At 41.3% G+C, this 14,520-nt stretch overlaps 1 protein-coding gene across 5 annotated transcripts in view; it reads left to right on the top strand.

The window, feature by feature from the left end:
* LOC138611291 (voltage-dependent R-type calcium channel subunit alpha-1E-like) overlaps nucleotides 1–14,520 on the top strand; it is a 48,606-nt gene that overhangs the window by 23,944 nt on the left and 10,142 nt on the right. For all 5 annotated transcript variants that reach the window (XM_069684306.1, XM_069684305.1, XM_069684304.1 and 2 more), the window contains exons 16-30: nucleotides 648–715; nucleotides 883–950; nucleotides 3,139–3,891; nucleotides 5,564–5,802; nucleotides 6,058–6,190; nucleotides 6,295–6,424; nucleotides 8,250–8,309; nucleotides 8,427–8,533; nucleotides 10,167–10,263; nucleotides 10,350–10,510; nucleotides 11,802–11,939; nucleotides 12,085–12,286; nucleotides 12,387–12,551; nucleotides 13,959–14,069; nucleotides 14,180–14,260. In XM_069684306.1, the coding sequence (XP_069540407.1) occupies nucleotides 648–715; nucleotides 883–950; nucleotides 3,139–3,891; nucleotides 5,564–5,802; nucleotides 6,058–6,190; nucleotides 6,295–6,424; nucleotides 8,250–8,309; nucleotides 8,427–8,533; nucleotides 10,167–10,263; nucleotides 10,350–10,510; nucleotides 11,802–11,939; nucleotides 12,085–12,286; nucleotides 12,387–12,551; nucleotides 13,959–14,069; nucleotides 14,180–14,260 (2,513 nt within the window). The remainder of the gene's footprint in view (nucleotides 1–647; nucleotides 716–882; nucleotides 951–3,138; nucleotides 3,892–5,563; nucleotides 5,803–6,057; nucleotides 6,191–6,294; nucleotides 6,425–8,249; nucleotides 8,310–8,426; nucleotides 8,534–10,166; nucleotides 10,264–10,349; nucleotides 10,511–11,801; nucleotides 11,940–12,084; nucleotides 12,287–12,386; nucleotides 12,552–13,958; nucleotides 14,070–14,179; nucleotides 14,261–14,520) is intronic.

The following is a 14,520-nucleotide window of genomic DNA, read 5'->3' as shown; positions in this document are numbered from 1 at the left end:
TGGCATTAGCTCCCCGTTATAGCATGATAGGACTGAGGTTGAAAATCGGCGAACTGGCCCTTTAACTTCTAAGCTAAGCCTTTGTGCTTAACGTAGCTAAGCAGTTACTACATTTAGCTTCATATATAACAACTGTATATTACAGTGGTATCTATCTGTCTTAATCTTACTAGTGCCTATATTTATAGATATACAATAAATATGTGATCATGTAGAAATCCAGAAAGGCCTAATTTAAAACAGCAGAAAAAAGAGATATTGTACAACATACCTGTATATACCTTCCACTATATTTATAAAGAATAAAATAAGGGTCAGATGCACCGTAAAATCTGTGTTTATTGAAATAAAAAGCAATAAACACGATCATAATCAGATATAATTAGACAGTCACATCCAACGCCAACCGCCCCCAAATATTCCCATGTTATCATTAAATTGACGTTCCATGTTCAGATCCCACGATGACACTTGAACCATCTCTATTCACTGATAAAGACCATAAGAATGGGTTTAAAAGTGGGGCTTAAATTTAGATTATTTTTGTCATACAAGCTGAAATTGCATAATGAGAGGGAGAGGGGGAGTACAGACCCTGATAGGTTCCCATTGTTTGTTTTGTTTGTTCTTAACCGTCTTCATGACAGACACTCTGCTGAACGTCTTCTTGGCCATCGCTGTGGATAATCTCGCCAACGCACAGGAACTGACAAAGGTACGCACTATTTTTACCCCCGTGTTGGCAGTGCACCAATCTTTTTATTTATACCCAGCACACCTTCAGGGATGTATGTTACAAGGGTAATATATAACACATTTGTGCATTTCTAGTGTTACAATAAAAAATCATTCATGTGTATATTGATATTCATTCTTGTACAGGATGAAGAGGAGGAAGAGGAGTTCTTCAACCAGAGATACGCCAGAGGCAGAGACGGCCTGATATCCGAGTAAGTCATTGCAGCTAACCGCTAACGACATTACTGTTATAGGGTGAAATGCCCAAAGCATTCACAGCTGCTCAGTAGCTCTCAATCTTTAGTCTGCGACTGATTCTCAGAACAAACCTCCTGTTGCGAAAATGGAAAATTCAGATTTGACTGACTGACGAATGTTTGACGCGTCTCTGTGTGAGAACTGGTGTTAATCATCAGTCTACTTCTGCTATTGGAGACAATATGCTAAGAGGGTTTAGCCTACTGGATCAATATTTCCACAACGGCATTGAGTGTCGACTCTCTGAGAACCAGTTCTTTCAGTTGCATGGTGAATGCAGAGTTATAAAGGCATGTTTAAGGCACTGATTCTGAATGTTTAGTGAATGTGCCTGATCAGAAAGCATGACCTCGTACAGATGAAGATCCTATAACTGTGTATAGTAATTGGCAGATTCCCTGATTCCCTGCTCCTTCCATTGACCTGGTGGCTTTCCTGCAGGTAACAAAGATCGCGTAAGTCAGCAGGAGTAAGGCAGGGCATACTTTTCATAGATTGTTGGGATTGTCTACTTAGCATGACTCAGTTTGATCACTGTGACGATGGAGTTGTCGAAGAGGCGATAAAACTCCAACAGTACATGACCCATCAGTGGAATTACTTACCAGATTCCTCAAACAGCTATTGTTAAGGGTACTTTACATATGTACATTATTTTGCATGTTTTACACCATTAACTACAAACTACTTTGAGTATTTCTATCACAAGCTAGCTTCACCAAATGCACATAGATGATGAATTTGTTGTCCTGCTCACCAGGTGGATCTGTACTTCACGATTGGACAATATGTAGATCAAGTTGCTGAAACATAATTGACAAATATAATTAGGCTCATTGATGATTTTGACAAAATAATTAGTAGAAGTAAAGTATATGGTATATAGTAGTATGGAGGTAACAGCACTGACTCTTTGTATCATTTGTATGTCACATATTTGAATGTTAGTCCTGTTTGTGTTGCAGCCATCAAGATACTGTTTAATGTGTACTACAGTGTTTTGCTGGTTCCATCACATCGTCTTGTTTTTATTCCTGTTATGTGACACTGAACAAAATGTAATGTGACATTATGTCACCTTTGGAAACAAATTTAACCCTTAAAGCTCCTGTGAGGAACTTACAGTTTGTGTTGATTTTGGCGCCCCCTTTGGACAAAGCCGTACCTCTTATCTCTTTGCTGATTTTGCCCTGCACATGTTTTTAACAAAAAATCTTATCCTGCTTTCTTTATCAGTCATATGCATCACTTTAAATTTGTGCCCTGGAAAATGTAAACAAAGGCAGCGTGCTGTTAATCACTTCGTCTGACACCTACCCCCCGCCAGCAGTTTCAGGCATTAAAAATAACTGTATAGAAATAATCAATCTTGCTGCTGATGGTCTGGTTTGCTTTTGTAGCTCATAGAGAGTAATCAGAATTAATTTCAGTCTGTTTCATAACCAGCGAAAAACTCCTCACAGCAGCTTTAATGTTAGTGGCCATAAAATTGAGCTCTTCTCAGGATTAAATATCCACATAACGCATCTTTCAAAACCTGGAGAATCTTTTATCTTCAGTTTGCGTCCCCTTTACATATTTTGTTCTGTGTCGCGACAAATGTTCTGTGTATGTTGTAAAACACTAATGTCTTGTTTTCAAAAATCACTCATTGATTACATGGACAACAAAAGAGTCTGAACACCAGTGAGTATAAATGTATGCATCCCTGTCTCACAGAATTCCTTCCTTTAGTTTTCTTGCTCAATTATTGTGATAATTTCTTCAATGTTACACTCTGTTCGTACTTGAATCCTTGCACCTTGCCCTTTTTTGTTCTTGTGGTTTTCTCTTATTCTTTTAAACCGTCCTTACCTAGGTAACTTTTTTTATTTTTGTTTTTTTGGATGCATTTGTGTTTATTAGCTTGAAGTATTTTTGCACATTTTTCCATGGGATTTTTTTGTGTTACTAATCAACTAATATTATAAACTCACAGAAAAGGTCTGTCCTTTTCTAGCAACTTTTATTTCTTTGTTTGAATATTATTTTACACACCTGGTATGCTAAATTGACACTAGTCTTGATGTATCTTGTCACCAATTCCTTACATTTTAACCTGATAATGCTCGATATTGATATGAAACATGTTGTGGTCCGTAGTGGGAGGAGAAGACCGTACCTATACAGGAAACGAGCCATCCACCGAGGCCGGCCAAACTTCCCAGGAGAGGAGCCCGATGGGGGTCCGGGGGCCGCAGACGAACAGCCCCTCAAGAGCGTCAGACCTTTCTCCAACCGTCGCGAGAGGAGGAGGAAGGTCAACATGTCGGTGTGGGAGCAGAGAGCAAACCAGCTGCGCAAACGTCGCCAGATGGCAAGCAGAGAGGAGCTGTTTAGCAGCCCTACGGAGGACACCATGGAGACTCCCACCAACGCCCATCACACCTCCCCGGGGGCCAGCCCGGCTCACCTGCCAGAGTCCCCCATGTCTGTGGGGATGCCCCTCCCCGAGCCCCCGATGTCCGTCTCCATTCCCATGCCGGAGCCTCCTACGGCTGAGCCTCTGGTGAATCTGAGCGAATCAGGAGGAGGTAACCACCGGGCTGCAGGCGGGGGCAGGCACAGGATGGCCCGCAAGTTCAGACCCAGTCAGGGGCCGGAGGAAGGGGCCCGACACAGACGGCACCGTCACAGAGAAGCTCGCCCTGAAGCCAAGAGTCTGGACTGTAGCCAGACACCACACGAGGCGCTGCAAGTGAGACGGTCACTCAGCCAGGAGAAGAAGATACTGGATGAGAGGGAGGAGAAGGAGGACAGGGAGGAGAAAGGAGAGGTGGAAGGAGGGTCAGTCCAGGATGACTGTGGAACAACCATCGTGAACCCATATGCAGAGGTCGGAGAAGACTGTAGAAGGTGAGGCTCTTCTTATGTTTACCTTAACGAAGAGAGTTTCAAAGAGAGATTATAAAGTTCTCATGAACTGGAGCATATTTTTACCTCCATGTCTTTACCCTGATATTTAATCCCCTTTCTTGTTGTATGTTATTATCTGGTGAAGGCCATTTCAGCTGAAATGTCACTGGATGTTTTCTCTTTGGGAGAGAATAGCACCGTGTCATCTCACTATTGTTTACTTTAACAGAATAGGATCGCATTGTTCTCATGACCATATGTACTTTTAAACAGTTATTAGCTGCTATTTCTACCTGTCCATCCTGGTCGAGAAGAGATCCTTTCAATGGTGTTGATGTGGACAACATTCAGAGTCCACTTTTGAATTACCAGAATTTAAAAGATAAGACTATTTAAGTGTGTATCTTTATTTACTTTAACTATAAGGACTGTAGACTTTGTTCCATTTCTCTTTTGGTTTAGAAAATTGGAACATGTGCGGGATCTCTTCATGGCCTAAAAGAAATATGGCTCACAGCCATGCTAGCGACCCTGTAAGGCTATATTGTGGTACTTAGAGCTCAGTGCTAGTAAAAAATGCTAACATACTAGTTATAACGCTAACATGCTGATGGTTAGCTGATTTTTTCACGCGTTTACACTAGGGGTTTTCAAACTTACAGGGAGAATATTTTCCAAGGACCCCCTCATAATCTTAACACCGATTAAGCATATGATTACGACCATTTGCACCTTAAGATGCCATTGGAACTATTTGTATTGTGAAACTTATCAACCTTAATACTTCAGACCTGTTTCATAGTGATTAACAGAAAAACATTTCAACTTGAATCATGTTAATACCACTTGTATACTTTAAAACAGAGGCTCATCTTATTCAAATTGCTTGTGGACTCAACTTGACAGCATTTATACTTTTCAAGTAATTGATCTTAAAAGCTTTCAGGAAATGAACAGTAGCGAGACAGGAACAGGAATGGCTTGTTGAGACCTGAGTGAGCTCAGTGATTCATGACAGATTGACTTGATGTGTCACAATCATGTCAGTTTCTATTGGTCCAAAGCTAACGTGGGCGGGAGTGATGGACACAATATGTTTGTTTCATTGGCACAAATGGTCCTCATCTGTAGACATGCAGTTTTTAATGAAACAGCACAATGTTATAATTTATTATAGATTTATTACAATTATTTCACGGACCCCCAGGCTATGGTTCGCAGACCCCAAAGGGTCCTAGGACCCCACTTTGAGAACCACTGTTTTGCACTGTTACATAAGTGTGTTAGCATGCTAAAATCTGTGAATTAGCACTAAATACAATATAAAGTAAAGCTGAGGCTGTGGAGAATGTCATTAGTTTGCATTCATTTTGAGCTGTTGGGGTGAAAAGTCAGGAATCACCAAAGCTATCATCATGAAGGGGACATTCACATCTGTACCACATTTCATGGCAATGGTTGCTGAGACACTTGCTAAAAACATAGAGAGAATATATAATCCCCTCTTAAAGGGAAATATCCAATAGCATCAGATTTCACAACAAGAAAAGAATGATATAGATATAAAGGAGTCCAGTATACCTTAGCTTCTGCAAGGTCTTGCTACAGAAATGTTTCCCATCTAATAACATGTCGATGAATTGTTGCACTAAGCTTTTCTTCCTCGTTTCAGAACCGCTCTGCCCGGTTCCGACATTCCCGACCCTCCTCAGTGTGAGCAGCTGCTGGACTGGTCCGAGCAGGGTGACGGCGGGCACGTGGAGTCCGCCTTAGAGGCCACAGAGTTCAGTGTGAGATCCGGCGAGTCAGAGAGCCGCCCGGTCTCCATCAAACGTAACAAGTCCAACCTGGAGGGAAGCGTGGCCATTGAAATGTCTGCACAGCCGCTGCTGGAGCTCACGCCCATGACAGGTAACACTGTGATCACTTCCCACTGCAGTCACACTGCTTTACTGTGCATCATCAAGTGGGATTAAGCATCAGTATCACTCCTGCTCACCGTGTGTAGGTGTTCCTGACATCTGATAACAGTGCCACACTCAAAGGCTTTTTTTTTTTGATGAATCCATTGTGCTGGTGACTCACATTGTTCTTTCTTTGTCACAGCAGTCCATGTACAGCTTAAACATTTACTTCTCTTCCCTCACATCTCTGTCTGGGTTTTAGTGAACAATAAAGACTTGGAGGCGTACAGCTCGGACCAGAGAGACGATGAAACTGAGGAGGAGGAGGAGGAACCTCCGATTCCTCCTAAACGCGTAGCTCCAGACAGCATGTTTATCTTCAAGGCCTCCAACCCGTAAGAGGCTGCAAAATCCACAAGATCAATAAATATTAAAGGAAATGCAGCATATTTTCTTGGTTTCCGCCTCAGTTAACATCTTCCCCTTTGTTCATGTGCAGTATCAGGAGGATCTGTCACTACGTGGTCACTATGCGCTACTTTGAGATGACCATCCTCCTTGTGATCGTGGCGAGCAGCATCGCGCTGGCTGCTGAGGACCCAGTGTGCACCAATTCAGACAGAAACAAGGTGAGATCAAAGCTCCCCCTGCAGAGTTTGACTCATGACATAAATTCAGATGTGTAGGATGAATCAGTTCGAGGTCAACTTTTATCTGCTGCAGAATGAATGTACAGCAGTGCATTGTGGGTGTGATAGAGATAACTGATAGACTTATAGGCCAGGGTGAGCTCAAAACAAAAAGGAAGTACAGCATTAACTGTGTTCAGCATCAGATTTTTCGAGTATGAACAAGAATAAGAATAAATAATATGAACCCAACTGTGTGAGCTGTAGTTGACATATCACTATGTCAACAACAATGTGTCGTGACACATTTGGTTTCACGCACATCCAAGGTGACAATCAGCAGCTTTGCCTGAGACAGAAGTGTGCAAATTGTTTTTCACAGTTTTTCACGATTCAGCATCATGAAAAGTGTCAAGCGTGACCAAATAATCACAAAGTAGTACATCTGCAGTGTATGCTGCTTCAGTGTGACAGAGAGAGTGAAGATCCACACACAAAGTCACATTTGAAATGCCACTCATTTCCTGTCATTGTTTGGCATCCCCACAGACCCTGAATAGACATCCCTTCATCTGGTCGTCGTTCAGCTGTTGAAGTGGAACAGTAGAACTAAGAGAGACACGTCAGTGCTCGTACAAAATCTTGTCTTTAACCTTTAATCCAGTGATTAAACTTCTCACTTTGCTGCAGTGATGTAAGCTGTGACATGACTGTTGGGTGTGGTTAGGGGTGGTCAAAGCGCGAAACATGCTCATAACGTTCAACCAGAGAAATTAGTATAACAGTCTTTCAGCTTTGCGTTATGTTAAAGGGAAACTCTAAAAATACAGGGAAATTTGAGCGCCAGATACTATCAAGTTGCATCATGGGAAACGATTTTGAAGCTTGATCCCTATAATACCCCTTTCCCACCTGAATTAACGCGTCAACGCAGGTTTTTCAGATCCGTGAAGACCCACTAATAGATCCCTATTGTCTCTTTTCCCATTGCCAGTGAAGTATACTCCTGTCAGTCTCTTTTCTGCTACGTCACAAATGCTAACCATGAAACAGGGTTAGTAAAGAGTGATGTTACGGTGGTTAGGTCTTTATTGTATCTATGACTCATTCAGTCTGTTTATCAAACTCGGCGCCGACAAATTTGTAACGCTGTTCGAGCACTGCTCAGACGGAGATGAGCAGAATTTGTAGCTGAGTACTGCAGAGTCATTAGACCCGGGTCTGAATGCCGATTGAAGCCATTCCCACTAAGCAAAAAAGCCTGTTGTTTTTTACCAGTGGGAAAGGGGCTTGAGGGACCAAAAGCTCTCCTGCAACTCTAGTTTAAATCCTGCAACTTAAGTTAAGTTTGTTCTGGGGGTTTGTTACAGCACATTTGCTGGATGTTTCAAGGGATGCAGAGCAAGACAGAAACAAAAACATCCTTGTAGATTACTACATCTGTAACAATGTTGCTTACCTAGAGCTACTGTTTGACACTGCTTACAAACACTCTGATTCACCCTCCAAAGGAAGTGGGATCCCTAAATAAAGGGGCCAACAGCAGGAGGACTTTGTGTGCTTGTTGTTATTGTTGTTGGTGAAAGCTCAACAAAAAAGGCATTATATTGTGAAAAAGACGTCTAATTTCTCTTTATAAAGTTTAATACTCACAGACAGACAAGGTTGCAATTTGAAAGCAGTCTGGTGTCATTTTTATATCTATTCATGCAGTATATTGTATCATTTCCTGTACAGATTTTTTAGTCTATGGCACCAAAAAATCAGCATCCATACAGAATGTGAGCCTTTATTTATATGTCTTTTATGTTTCTAAATGAACCAGGTCCTGCGTTATTTTGATTATGTCTTCACCGGAGTGTTCACCTTTGAAATGATCATCAAGGTAGGTAACTGAGACACATCTTCTCATCAATCACACTCTACATTTACTCGGAGGTGTTTTGGTTCCAGTGTATACGGTCTATTTACGTGTCTGTGTGCGTATGTGTTTGTCCTTCAGATGATAGACCAGGGTCTCATTCTGCACGACGGCTCTTATTTCCGAGACATGTGGAACATCCTGGACTTCATCGTGGTGGTGGGAGCTCTGATTGCCTTTGCTCTAACGTGAGTCACTGTATAGTGCCGCCTGCTGATGAGTAATGACTGATTCACTGCGGCAAATCGTTTTCTGAACATACAGTATTGTTATAAACGACCTTCCCTTAAAGACAATTTTCGCAAAAAGGCTGTCTGCTTCAATGACAAAGGTGAAGCGGAAACACAGCAGATACGGGGGCATGAATGGTCCTGTGCATTGTGTAACTCAGATTTAACCGTTAGATGGATTCCTTTATAATTTTGGGGTATTCTCTCGGGTGAGATGTGTCATGACTGCTGTTAAAAAGCCTCTACTGTATTTGTTTCTGTTGTCGTTCAGAGTGTGAGTGTGACTGATAACTGACTAAACCTTTTTCCGCCTTCTGTTGTACTGTACAGGACTGTACTGTTGTTCTTTTCCCTGTTGTGAATATAACTGTGATCCTTTGAGCTTTGCTCACTGTGTATCTCTTTTTATGCCGCAATTTTTTCTCTGTTGTTCCTGTGGATTTTATCACTGTTGGGGCCTACAGGAATGTGATGGGGTAAAAATTTCTGTCACACTAAATGTAAACGTCTCCCATAAGCTTCATATATGCATCTTGAATTTTCATGTATGAGAATTTTTTTTTATTTTAAATTAATTATGTTTTTGTTTGTTTTTTTGTTGCCTCTGTTAAATCTGACCAACAGGTGTCAGAGTTAAACGATTTGATGATTCGGCCAATCACCCAAAATATAAATAATTTGTGCAGTAATTCATAGCAAATAATCCATTATTGCTGAAAATTGATCAATAAAAGGTAAAGCATTGCAAAAATCAAAACTTCCCTCCATCCATTCATTATCTATACCTCTTATCCTGTTCAGGGTAGCAGGTCATTAGCTGTCATTAGGTGAAGAGGCAGAGTACACCCAGGACTGATCGCCAGTCAATCACAGGGCTGACACACAGAGGGGACATTTACACTCACACTCACCTACAGGCAATTTAGAGTGACCAATTAAGCGAATGAGCATGTCTTTGGACTGTGGGAGGAAGCTGGAGGGTACCTACGCAGACACGGGGAGAACATACAAACCCCACACAGAAAGGCCCCTACGTCTGAACCGGGACACAAACTAGGAACCTTCTAGCTGTGAGGTGACAGCACTAACAGCTGCACCGCTGTGCAGCCTGGGTTAAATGCAAGAAAAGAAAAAAAATAATAAACATAATGATTTATTAAAGTTATGGCCTTGATGGAGAGATTCAGTTTGCAGCGATACACTCAAATGATTTGAGGACACTAATTATGAAAGGAGGTGAACGTATTCAATTAATCTGAAACCTTAAGTTTCCCTCATTTGCAATCATTTTGAGATTCAAAGAATACACAGTAAAACTAAGTGTTTTATTTGATATTTTATTAGTGTATCCACAAGTACTGAAATAACTGCACAAATTATCAACACATTTACCTGTGACACCTGCTGGGCTCTGCACAAACAAACTCACGTTCCTTATTTTATTCTATCTTTTTGATATGCACGTGTGTTACCATTTTCAAATGTGTGTTTTTTCTTTTTCACTGTTATAAATGTGTCCGAGCCATGTGTCCTTGTGCGTTTGTTTGAGCCTACAACTATGCTACTAAGTGCTATATTTCAATGCCAACAGAAACAACAAAGGCAGAGACATCAAAACAATAAAGTCTCTCCGAGTTCTCAGAGTCCTGCGGCCTCTAAAAACCATCAAGAGGCTTCCTAAACTCAAGGTATGATGTAAACATCTGCAAACACTACCCAGTATTCTGTTATGTCACAGGTCTCTGACAGATTGTGCTTGCTTTCGTCTCTACAGGCTGTATTTGACTGTGTGGTGACATCTCTGAAGAACGTCTTCAACATCCTCATCGTGTACCAGCTCTTCATGTTCATCTTCGCTGTCATCGCGGTGCAGCTCTTTAAGGGGAAGTTCTTCTACTGCACCGACAGCTCCATGAACTCAGAGAAGGAGTGCCAGTAAGTGGACAGACCTAAAGTAACTAAAACATTCAACTCTTACATGTAGTTGAGTTAAAAGGACAATATTTCTCTCTGAATTGTTGTAAAGTAAAAGTTTAACATAAGCCTAGTAAAGTACCTCATAATGGTACTTCAGTACACTACTTTAGTAAATGTAATTAGTTACTTTCCACCACTGATCTAAACCAATCTCTCACTGCTACATTAGTGTAATAAATACATAACTAAAAATTCTCCATGGATCCAACATAACATGCCCTGCACATAGACTGTATGAAAGAAGTTAACGAGGTCAGCGTGATGTCACACACTTGCTTTATAGCCTTGACTTTTGCATTTTAGCTGTTACCATCTTAGTATTTTTGGAGCCACAAGAGACAATATATGGACATCTGTATCCTGACTGAGAGGTTACTTTAACACAGACCATAATTTACTAAATGAACATCACGCTGTGTTCAGTTAGATTTCAAACTAGAGCTTGAAACCACAGCCACTCATTACAGTAAATGTTCAAGTGAGAAGTGAAGTCATTGTCTAGACTTCTATAGAATAGAACTTCTTTATGCATCCAGTGGACTCGCCCCCTGCTGGTCATAACAAAGATTGCAGGTTTGAGGGACTACAGTCAATGTTACTGCCACACTACCTGACAGTTAAGTTGTTACATCTCATTTTCCTGTTGCAGACTTGAGCATGACTAAACACAATTTAAAGAGTTCAATTTTAGTTTGCATAAATGAAAACTTAAAGACATTATATGACATGAAATACGCTCATTCCCGTTCTTGCTGAGGGTTAGATAAAAACATGCAGACCACTCTTTCATGTGTCCGGCAAACATGAAGGTAAAGCCAGCAGTTGGTTAGCCTAGCTTAGCATAAAGACTGGAAACAAGGGCAAACAGTTAGCCTGTTTCTGTAACAAAATCAGTTAACATACACAACAACTCCTTGTATACGTACTCTACAAAAAAGCCCTCAAATGAATCGCTCACAATATAAAAACTCAGGATTAAGGCATGGAAAGGCAGCTTTATTTATAGGCCACATTTAAAACACAGAGGCAATTCGATGTATTTTACATTGCCAAAGAAATGACAGAGAAAACCATCATAAAAAGACAATACATCCACCAGATGGCCTGTGATTGTCTGCAGATCCTCAGATTTACAGGTTACAATTAAATAGCGCATGGGTAGTGTAGTATCTCTCCCTTCTTTGAAAGGGCTGGTTCAATCAGTGAACTAAGTGAATCAATGACCTGTGGGCCGCTCTGCTCCCTACAGAGGTTACTACATTGACTACACCAGAGACAAGAAGGAGGTGAAGAGAAGAGAGTGGAGGAGACACGAGTTTCACTACGACAACGTCTGCTGGGCGCTGCTCACACTCTTCACCGTCTCCACTGGAGAGGGGTGGCCTCAGTAAGTAGATTTTCAGTCAGACACACAAGTTTAATCCTCAAAATGTGTCGATTACTTGCTTAAAATGTATGCAAATTTAAACAATAAAACTTTTAAGTATTAAATGCCTTAAAAAAGATAATATAACTCTCTTTTCTCCTGCTAGGGTCCTGCAGCACTCCACCGACGTCACAGAGGAGAATATGGGGCCGAGTCGAGGGAACCGCATGGAGATGTCCGTTTTCTACGTGGTCTACTTTGTCGTCTTCCCGTTCTTCTTTGTCAACATCTTTGTAGCTTTGATCATCATCACCTTCCAAGAGCAGGGCGACAAGATGATTCAGGAGTGCAGTCTGGAGAAGAACGAGGTGTGGAGCGGCCTAACAAACATGTGCAGACAGACAGATACATGTACACGTATTCATTTGATGACTCTGTGTCTGTTTTTGTTAAATTTGTCTCCTTCAGAGGGCTTGCATCGACTTTGCGATCAGTGCCAAGCCGATGACGCGCTACATGCCCCAGAACAGACAGACGTTCCAGTACAGACTGTGGCACTTTGTGGCCTCGCCCTCTTTTGAGTACACGGTGCTCGTCATGATCGCTCTCAACACTGTGGTCCTCATGATGAAGGTAAAAAGCAATCATTTAACAGCAGTGGAACAGTATATATTCTTTAAACGCCATCTTCGGTGTCACATCCGGGCTTCAGAAATGCTATTTGGAGTACTAAACAAGGTGACTAATGAGGATAGGAATTGGGACACATTTCATGTTGCATGTAAACATCATATATGAAAAAACAGGAAAAGACCAGGATGCTATTTGCATAAAGGTTTTCCCTCCAAATAAAGCCATGTAGATACTCTGGCTAAGCTATCTGCTTGTTTACAACATGTCTGAACTGATTTCTCGCGCCATTGGACTTATTTTTAGCTCTGTGTTCCCAGATTTCAGTATTTACTTTGGATGTTTTTCTTTGAAGATTTAATCAACATTGGCGTTCTTCACCAAGAACAAGCCCTGTTTGAAAATAAAGTTTGTTGAGTTTATAGAAGGCACCTTATTTGAGGCTTTGAGCTCTTATTTACCATTTACATAAATGACAAAGACAAAACATTTCAATGAAAAGAAAAAAATTATTTTCACAATATTAAAGGAGCAATTTGCCCCTGGAAAAGCCACTGTCAGTCAAAGCTGGTATTCTCTGTAATCGATAGAAGCAATAATATTTGAAATTAGCGCCATAGCTGTGGAGAAAGTTGTACAAACAGCTCGTGGTTTCGCCCATTCTACATTCCTACAACACCCAGCATGCATTGCGCCCCTCCCTCTGAAATGAAAGGCCCAGCGAGAGACGCAGGAGTGAAATAGTACCGTTTTCCAGTCAAGGACATTGATCGCTGCAGGCGAAGGCTCAGAGCGGTACAGAATCTGAAATACGTTGAGCATATACCGGTGGATTGTCTAAAAAATCTTCAGGTCTGCAGTCTACATTTCAAACCTGACGATTTTGAACGAGACATGACATCGGAGGCGGGCATCCTAGATTGAGGAAGTGTAGTTTAGCAAGCTCCCTGGCCTCCACCAGTTGACTTTGTGACGTCACAAAGTGCAGCGTGTAGTTAAAATAGTGTGAAACCTGGCGTTCACAGCAGCCTGCAGACTGAGCTGAGAAGCCTGGGGATTACTCCAACATACATTCACCTACAGATTTGAAACTTCACCCACGTTTAGTCTGGACATCCATTGTAACATTATATATATGTCTTAAAATGTGAAACAGCATAATACCCCCTCTTTAAGATAACAACATAAGACAACAAGAAAGAAATACGAATAAAAGAAATGCTCACTGTCATTATTAATTTCAAACAGGTTTTTAAGTCTACTTTATACCGTGCCGACATTAACTGAAACCAACTGCAAAATTTATGGGTGGAAATGTGCAAATCCGTCATTGTGAAGAGTGAAAGTGGTAGTTTTAGATGTCAGCCAAAATTAAGTGAACTGTATTTTAAATGATTTCTTTTCCTCCAGTACTACTCGGCCCCGACAGCCTACGACACCGTCCTGAAACACCTCAACACGGCCTTCACTGTGCTCTTCTCCTTGGAGTGTATCCTAAAAATCTTGGCGTTTGGTTTAGTGGTGAGTATTTACTTAAGAAGAGAGAAAGAAGAGATATCAATCGTGTCTCTGCTCATAAAGCATTCGTCTTTATTAGTCAGACCACTTAAGACATTTTTCTTTTGCCGCAGAACTACTTCCGAGATACTTGGAATATTTTTGATTTCATCACTGTTCTTGGCAGCATCACTGAGATAATTGTGGATTTACAGGTAAGTTCCTGCCAAGACACCATTTCATTTTCACAATGTTGCAACCTCAAAGAAAAATGACACAAATAGCCAGCTCTGAACGCAGCCTCTTTTCCGTTCCAAGTTTCCTGGTGTGCTGTGATCCCTGCCTCCAGACACAACTTAAGTCATGTTGTGATGAATTTCGCCATCTGTGTTTTTACATCCTGTCTCTCCCGTCTGTCTGCCACTCTCCCTCTCTCCCTCCCTCCTTCTTGTGTCACCCGCTCTCCAACCATCCG

Source organism: Semicossyphus pulcher, unplaced genomic scaffold (genome assembly GCF_022749685.1).
Source record: "Semicossyphus pulcher isolate SPU_LCO1_2020_fin unplaced genomic scaffold, fSemPul1.0.p SCAF_7, whole genome shotgun sequence".
NCBI lineage: Eukaryota > Metazoa > Chordata > Actinopteri > Labriformes > Labridae > Semicossyphus > Semicossyphus pulcher.
The sequence above is the reverse complement of the archived record's forward strand: the minus strand, read 5'-3'. Positions and strand labels throughout refer to the sequence as shown.